Source organism: Haliotis asinina, chromosome 12, assembly GCF_037392515.1.
Source record: "Haliotis asinina isolate JCU_RB_2024 chromosome 12, JCU_Hal_asi_v2, whole genome shotgun sequence".
NCBI classification, from domain to species: Eukaryota; Metazoa; Mollusca; class Gastropoda; order Lepetellida; family Haliotidae; genus Haliotis; species Haliotis asinina.
This window is the reverse complement of record NC_090291.1, coordinates 15,110,688-15,119,277: the sequence shown is the minus strand read 5'-3', so window position 1 is coordinate 15,119,277 and position 8,590 is coordinate 15,110,688. Positions and strand designations below refer to the sequence as shown.

General features: G+C 47.6%; 1 protein-coding gene across 1 annotated transcript in view; it reads left to right on the top strand.

The window, feature by feature from the left end:
* The first annotated feature begins 1,782 nt into the window (after nucleotides 1-1,782).
* The window catches only part of LOC137257908 (protein arginine N-methyltransferase 7-like), a 19,216-nt gene continuing 12,408 nt past the window's right edge, over nucleotides 1,783-8,590 (top strand). The window contains exons 1-4 of the mRNA XM_067795412.1: nucleotides 1,783-2,019; nucleotides 2,396-2,432; nucleotides 3,097-3,246; nucleotides 4,228-4,336. Coding sequence (XP_067651513.1) covers nucleotides 1,853-2,019; nucleotides 2,396-2,432; nucleotides 3,097-3,246; nucleotides 4,228-4,336 — 463 coding nt within the window. The 5' untranslated portion in view covers nucleotides 1,783-1,852. The remainder of the gene's footprint in view (nucleotides 2,020-2,395; nucleotides 2,433-3,096; nucleotides 3,247-4,227; nucleotides 4,337-8,590) is intronic.

The window sequence follows — 8,590 nt, the reverse complement described above, 5'->3', positions numbered from 1 at the left end:
AGTGCCCCTTTAATGAGACGCAGTTCCATGACCAATGCCAAAGATCTCAGAGAACAATGGAGAGTGGGTGTTCGACTCTCAACCAGCACCATCCGGAGAAGGCTTAGGTCCGCTGGACTCCATGCACGTTGTCCAAACAGACGTCCCTTACTCACTGATAAGACACAAGGCTCAACGTTTGGCGTGGTGTAATCAACGGCAAAACCACAATCTGAGGACATGGCACAGGATCCACTGGTCCGATGAAAGCCGTTTTCTTCTTCGCGTTACTGATTGGCGAGTTTGGAGAAGGGGTAATGAGGCTTATCGACAGCGGATGATCCATGCAGCTGAACCCTTTGGCGACGGCTCTGTAATTTGTTGGGGTGTATCTCCTATGACTGTATAAGCTGAATTGTAGCATTTTAGAAGTTGGTGAGTCAGCAAAGAAGCATACGACTTTTATGGATGAAAACTTATTTATTGCTTAAAGTGACGTTTCAGTGTATTTATTCTTACACCGATGTCAAGCAAAGAATGTGAACCGAAACGTCGCTGTAAGTGTTCAAAACAATGCAATTCAAGTTGTCGTATGCGCCATTATATTTCAATATATTTCTAGCAAAGGCGGAACCAGATAGGGGTGAGCGAACCCAGGCCATGAAAACTCGCGAAACGGCTGCGGACACACACCGCCACCCCCTTTTTTTCTAAAAGCCGTATCTGCCTCTGATTTCAAGGTTTGTAAACCTACTACCCCTGCTTGTGGGATTTCACCAAACCGACAAGCGACTAGCACCACTTTGATCAATGCTCACACTTTTAGGTGGCACATTGTAATATACGGGTACAAAGAGCTGCCTAACTGGACCGAGTGGTCACAGTCGCTGACTTAGTTGAGTCTCGTGATTGCGTACGTAAATCTATGCTCATGATGTCAATCACTAGATTATTCACAGACCACCGTCACATAGTGGGAATGTTAGGGTCTGTGTGCTTGTTTACTGCCAAAATAAGCAAACTTAGCAAAAAGTAAGTTAGAGTACGTGTCAGTTATTATAAATAATTCAAAGTGAAAATAACCAGAGAAAAACGAACATAAGATTATGCTAACTGGTTAATCATTCTTTTTAGTGAAAAATGAAACACGCTTTTCTCTCTGCTGTTGGTAAAAAAGTCGTTTTTTCCAGGAAAGGTATATTTCGAAATATTAATTGTCAGGTAATATTAAGTGTTAACACTGCACTTATAACCATCAGCAAGTTATCTAAGGTTAATGTATTTCATTGTCTGTCGATTGAGTTACCGACATCCTCGCGCAATCTTAATACAGTTTATCCTTCAACATATTGATGTTAATAAGCGAATTCAGTGCATTCGATGCATTTGTACCATCGAAGGAAGTAATCGCCAAGCGATCTGTGAAGGTTGGATGTGTTGTCATGACAACGATTAAAGGAGGATAGGGTAAGAGGAAACAAAACAATAACAGTATTTGGGGACTACTTCAGCGACGTATAAGAGTCATAAACCCAAGTTTATATCTCAACACTGTTCTGTTGTTATGTATCTTCATTTTTAAGCGTATAATGTGCGGTTATGTTACGCAGCTTCTCTCTCCGTCCGTTGTAATGTTTTGTCTGTAACGAAAACATCTCAACTATGTGAAATGTACTGCATCTTAATTGGGCAGTACCACGAAGTGATTTTTAAAACTGTAAGCCTTGTTAAAAAATATTATGACAGAACAGCACAACATCGTCTTTTGTGGTCTGCAAATATGTGTGTTTGGTTAGAGTAGCCTCCCTTGGAAATTGTTACAAAATGGCGACTTCCATGCGCACATGAGCTCGCTAAACATGTCAATCGTGTAATGCTGATCAGCTGTGGACTGACTCGCCTGTCATATTCAACCGAAAAGCTCTTATCACGATTTGTGTCAAAGATGAGCACTTTTGTCTCTCATGCCAACCCAGTTACAGGCAAAATGGACTGGATCATTCAAGACGAAAATTATGATTACCACCAAGAAATAGCCAGGTCAGTTTCACTACCGTGATGAAAATATAATTCTTCGCAATTTTCTTTGTTAAAGTAACTAATAGGCAGGTAATCATATAACCTGATTACATATTTTAAGAAATAGCCGACGATTGTCGGTTTGGTCTATTTGTTCTCGACCTGTGTCTGTGAAAAAAATCAGAATCATCAGTTGTTGTTGAGTTGTGTAGATCGATGCTCATGCTGTTGATCACGGGATTGTATGGCCCAGACTTGTTTATTTACAAACTGCTGTCATATACATTAAATATTGCTGAGTGTGGCGATAAACAACAACAAACAAATAAACAAAATGAATTCATTAACATAATCCTACTTTCGTTGGTGGTTCTGAAAAAAGTAAATCCTGTTTCAGATCAGCGTACGCAGATATGCTACATGACACAGAGAGGGTAAGGAGTTTATGTACCAAACAAGTCTCAAACATTACTTACCGTTTTCACTTACAGCTTCAAAAATTTATACAAGTGGTCATTGTAATTTCTGTCCCATTTGAGTAGATTGATGCTCATGCTATAGACCACTGGATTGTCTGGTCCAGACTTTATTATTTACAGATCACTGACATGTAGCTAGAATGTTGCTGAATGTGGTGTAAAACTAAACTCACTCACTATAAAGGTGGTGCCCGTGACACAAGTTAAATTTCATGTTTAAGATTGAAAGGGTGCTTAATCATTTTGATGTAGCAAATGTGGCATATTGCATTAAATAATGGATGTTGTAGGACCTTACTTATTATTATATTGATATCAACATGAATTAATATGAATGTTTGTGATGGTAACTTCTATTATCATCATCGTCAGTGGCTATCGTACATGGTTAACCTAAGTAGCAAATAAGTTATGTCAGTTAGAATGAAATGATTGCAATATAAATTGTTATTTGATATCTCAAGTTGAATTTGCATTCCAAGCAGTCCTTAAATGCTCACAGATTTTAACAAAATTACTCCATTCTCTGTCAAGGTTAAATCAATAGAGGTAATAACAATTACTTAGTTTATAGATTAATGCTGTTTAATAATTTTCTAACTGAACCTGATATTTTCAGAACCAAAAGTATTACGATGCTTTGAAAATAGCCATCAAGATGTTACATGATCGAGGGCAAAAAGCTCATGTCCTTGACATTGGAACAGGAACTGGTCTTCTGTCCATGATGGCCGCCTCAGCTGGGGCTGACTCTGTAACTGCATGTGAGGTGAGAAAAACTGCTCAGTGGAATAAGGGTTGTTATCTCCCATGTTCACCACTTGCCCCTCTATGTAACCATGAAAGCTATATACAGAAACACAACAAACCAACCAGGATGTGTGCATGACTTTAAGTATTAGGGTGAAAGTATACTTCATGAATAATGTTATGCTGTTTTACATTCATCCTTTATCTGAAATTACACAATTAACTACTAAAATCAATAGAATTTCAAATGCAAAATGTTAATGGTTGACTGATAATCCATAACGTTCAGAAATTCCTGGTGGGATTTAAACCACAACATATCAACCAAAGTCAAGCACCTTGTCCATATGACCAAAGGGATGAACCCATTTATCAAACTCCAATCCAGAGTTTTGTTTTTGACAGAAACTGAAAATAAGGATCTTGCTTGTGATCATAAGTGTTGGGAATTGGTTGAATTTTCGTGATCAGTCATTGGATTATCAGAACGATCAATCATCAGTTAATGATTGATCATTAAGTTACACATTAATGATCAATCATCGATTAATGATCGGTCATTAAGTTACACTTAAACTTCCAGGCAGACATGATTGTAAAAGATAATGCAAGATGATACACGACTGTGGCAAGTCTTGGCACTGGCTGTTACCAGTGACATGTAGATGTGTGAGCCAATCAAGGATCTCCTTATTATGTGCTTGTATACTTGCTTTTATTATGAAATATTGACCTACATGACCCAAGATAGATACACATGCCGTGATATAAGTATTAAATGAGTGAAATTCACATTGAAAACAGTGTAAATACTTACTGGCTTACACTGCACAAAAATGTCAGTACATCTTAGCCAGTCATGATCGATTATAGATTTTATGACCGATTCCTTGATTACTACCTACTACCGATCAATCATCGATGAAATCGTTTTATCAGAACACCAATAACAATCATGATCTGTTCATATTTATATGATCTACTTCCCATGCATTTCCAGGCATTCAAACCTATGGCATCATGTGCTGCAAAGATTATGCAGAGAAATAATTTGGGGCACAAAATTAATCTGATTCCCAAGAGATCAACTGACTTGACAGTGGGTCCAGGTGAGTTTTCTGTGTAGTGTTACAAGGGTCTTGAAATGTACAACATTGCCTGACATGTTGACCGAAACTGTGATCGACCTGATATACATATTTTTTACATACTTATCAGGTAAGAAAGCCAACAATGCCCAGCCAACAATGCCCACGTGAGTGGCGCTTACTCAATTTCTCTCATAACACAGTCTACAAAAAGTAGAGATGCGAGGTCAACATACGGGCAGTAGGTCACCCAGGTCACGAGATGACCTGGACACGTCATTTCCCTTACTAGAGACGAGCGAGTCAAGACGTGTTGCTTGGCTGCTCTGCTGGATTCTAGTTAAGTGTGTGCTTTGTTTATTGCATTTTTCTATATCTCTCTCTCTCTCTCTACTATCATCTCTCCAATCGCTTTTAGGTGTTTTTCGTTATCTGCGACTAGCTGTTTTTTTCTTTCTTGCCAGCAGTTTGTGGGCGTCGTCCCACTTGCACGTGCTTTACGGGTGTCCCGATTGTGTCTCGGTTCACGCTTGTGTGGCTCGTGCACTCGGACCCTTGTCGGGCTTCCGCGTTACTCGCTGGCGGATAGGCGGGTTGGCGGATAGGCGGACCTTCCGCCTTGACGGAGAGGCAGAGGACAGGCGAACCCTTCGCCCGAGCGGACCTTTCGTTAGGGGTTCCTTAACAATCGTTCACCTGCGCCTTTGTGCGCAGTAGCGGAGGTCAGGCGGACCCTCCGCCTAGGCGGACCCTTCGCTAGGAGATTCTTCTGTCGTTCCCCTCAACCCTTGTGTGGTGTAGAGGAGCATTGGCGGACCTTTCGCCTTGACGGAGAGGCGGAGGACAGGCGAACCTTCCGCCTGGTCGGACCATTCGCTTGTGACGTGCCTATCCTCCTCGGATAGGAGTTTACTCTGCCGTCACCCCTCGGCAGCGTACCCTGTCGTGCGTTCCACCATGGTATTCGCCTCCTTCTGCACTCAGTGCGGCACTAGGAAGTCGGCTAAGTGGGATCCTCACACATTGTGTAGGCTTTGCAAGAGTCCCTGCGCTGCGGATAACACTTGTGCAGAGTGTGAGGTCCTCTCTGAGCGGGACTTTCGTCAGTACCTGGCAGTACTTAGGAAGAGCGAGAGGGAGTCTCTTCGGAAGAAGGCAGCGCCTTCCGCAGGTTCGCCAGTGTCTTCGGCGTCATCTAGACGATCGGTGCCTCGCTCTCCCATCCGCCCTCCTTCTCCCTCCGCATCAGAGGAGTTAGTTATTCATGAGGAGGCGGAGGAGTTCGACTCTCAGTCAGGAATGGAGTCGGACCCCATCAGGACTATGCCAGAGGGGAGCGCTACTCGCTCCCGTTCCGTCTCTCCCTCTCGGCCCCTCCTGAGGGAGGACGTAGCCGTATCACCGGAGGGGAGGAAGGAGAAGAAGAGAAGGAAGGAGAAAAAAGCGAAGAAGTCTCGTGACAGGGAGCAGGTTCGCTCAGAGAGGCTTCTCCTTTCCGTTAAAGGGTTAGTGGAGTCCATCCTTGATCAACGCCTTGGTCCGCCCACATCGGCACGTTCCGCGGAACCCTCCTCTCCGCTCCGCCTCCGGAGGCGGACGCCTGTTCACTCCCCGAGGCGCTCTCCTTCTCCCAGGTCCTCCCCCTCTAGGGAGTTCATTAACACAAGAGACCTTCCACTTATTCCTATCCTCCCGGAGGAGGTGGGGGATGACAGCGACCCTGTCCTTCCAGAGCCTAACCCTCCAGTCTCTGACTCTGCGTCTAGACTGGAGGCAATTGCGGAATACACCGGTGTGGTGTTGGCGGAGGTGGACGATCAACCTTCTGCCGCTTCTAGGGCGAGAGGCGAGTCTTTCTGCCCTGAAGACTGTGTTCTCTCCCCTCGGAAAGTCCTCCCTCCGCACCGCTTCCTTGAAGCAGCCGCTAAGGAACTGAAGGAGGCTGTTGCCACCGCCGGACCAGGTCGCCTTACCCCTCAGCTCCTCCTCTCAGACAAACAGAGGATCAGGCTTCCAGTGGCGAACTCGCCCATTCCTTTAGATCCTCCCTCCTTGGATCCCGATATCTCTCGTGTTGCTTCTGCGGGGGTACCCCACAAGGTGTCGGACAATCACCTTATCCATTTGGACAAGGAGGCCAGATCCATTGTGGGGCTGAGCAACTATGTTGCTCACGCCTGCCAAGCTATGGCCACTTTCGCCAAGGAGGCAGGGATGGAACAGGGTGAGGAACCTCTGTATAGGGGATTTGGAGTGGTAGCTGGCGGAGTGGCACAAGTCACCCTGTCGGCTGCTAGGATTTCAGCTGCCATTACCAGCCTCAGACGGGAAGGCTTCCTGGGGCGCACTAATCTCCCTCCGGAGATTAGGGACTCCCTCCGTCACGCCTCAGTGTCGGCAGACACCTTGTTCGCGGGGGAAATCCCAGAAGCTCTCCGCACTCGCCATGAGATCCAGCAGCAGGACCTAACCAATCGGATCATGACGGATGGCGGACCCTCAGCAGGCTCCACCCCCCGCAAGCGTCAGGGAGGTCCTCCAGCAGACCAATCCACTCCTAGGAAGCGGACAGGGAAGGTGGACTTTCGGTTCGGAGGTCGTGGCCGAGGACCCACGAACCAGTCCAACCAGCCCAGCCAGGCTAACCAGGGATTCCAAACCCCCAGCAAGGGCACTCCGCGGAAGCGGAACAAGGGCAAGTGGACGTCCAAGAAGAAGTGACTCTTGGTGCCCGCCAATCCTTCATCCACCTATCATTCCTCCATTCGACGGACCCGTTGGCGGCCGCTTCAGCCTCTTTGTCCCAAACTGGCGTCAGCTAGGACTAGACCCATTCGTGTGTCGGATCCTGGAGCGTGGCTTCCGCATCCCGATCTCCTCTCCGCCCCCTCTAACCTGCTCTCCGGTGGAACGTTCGATGGACTCGGTCAGGTTCCACATCACCTTAGAGCAGGTGGAGTCTCTAGTCTCCAAGGGGGCAGTTCAGGAAATCCCCCTCCAGGATCTGACTCCCGGGTTCTATTCCCCCGTTTTTGTCAGGCCCAAACGCAACTCGGGGAAATGGCGGCTGATTCACGACTTGAAGGAGTTCAACTCCTCCTACCTTGAACAGCCGCCATATTTTCGACTCTTGACTGTTCCATCAGTCATGCGGTTACTGGAGCCCTCGGACTACATGGTGTCCCTCGACCTCCAGGATGCGTACCTGCACATCCCCATTCACTTGGCGGATTGCAGGTACCTCCGTTTCGTCCTGGGGGGCAGGCACTTTCAGTGGAATGTCCTCCCGTTCGGGATTTCCTCTGCTCCATGGCTGTTCACTCGTGTGACCCAACCCATCGTCCAGTTCCTCCACGAACTCCAGGTCCAATTCCTTATGTACCTGGACGATGGGTTTGCTCACAACCCTTCGCCCTCCATTCTCGAGGCGCAACGGGACCTCGTCATCCACCTCCTTCGACGCCTAGGGTGGCTAGTGAACCTGGAGAAGTCGGACCTGGTACCAACCACCTCTCTCCAATACCTAGGTGCCATACTGGATACAGTAGCCTTCAAGGCTTTTGTACCCAAGGAGCGGATGACCAGGCTAGCGCCCCTGATGACTCGGGCACTATCAGAGCCCCTGTCCCTCAGGCAGTGGCAGCGGATATTGGGCCTCCTGACGTCAGCCCAGGACCTAACCATAAGGGGGAGGCTGATGCTCCGACCTCTTCAGGTGTTCCTCAACGAGCACGTCAGGGAGACCCACTGTCTTCACCCAATAAGTCTCTCACGTCACCTCAGACACTTCCTCACCTGGTGGCAAGTGGACGACAACGTCCTCAAAGGAGTTCCCCTAAGGACACCTCTCCCCACCAGTCACCTTTTCGTGGACGCCTCCAACCAAGGATGGGGCGCTCACTTGGGGTCGGACCAGACGGCAGCTACCTGGTCGGCAGCCCAGCAGGACCGGCACATCAATGTGCTGGAGTTGGACGCCGTACGACTTGCCATCCTCCATTGGTCCGTTCCCCTCAGGCACCAGACCTTACTGGTCCACACGGACAGCTCAGTCGCAGCCTGGACGATCAACCGTCAAGGCTCCACCAGAGCCACTCCTCTCCTAGACCTGACCCTCCGCCTGTTCGAACTGGTAGACAGGCTCTGCCTGAGCATCCGTGCAGTTCACATTCCAGGAGCCAAGAATGTCCTGGCAGATGTTCTCTCCCGGCCGGACGCGCCTCCTTCGACAGAGTGGCAACTGAACCCGCGGACGTTTCAGTCCCTCTGTCTCCA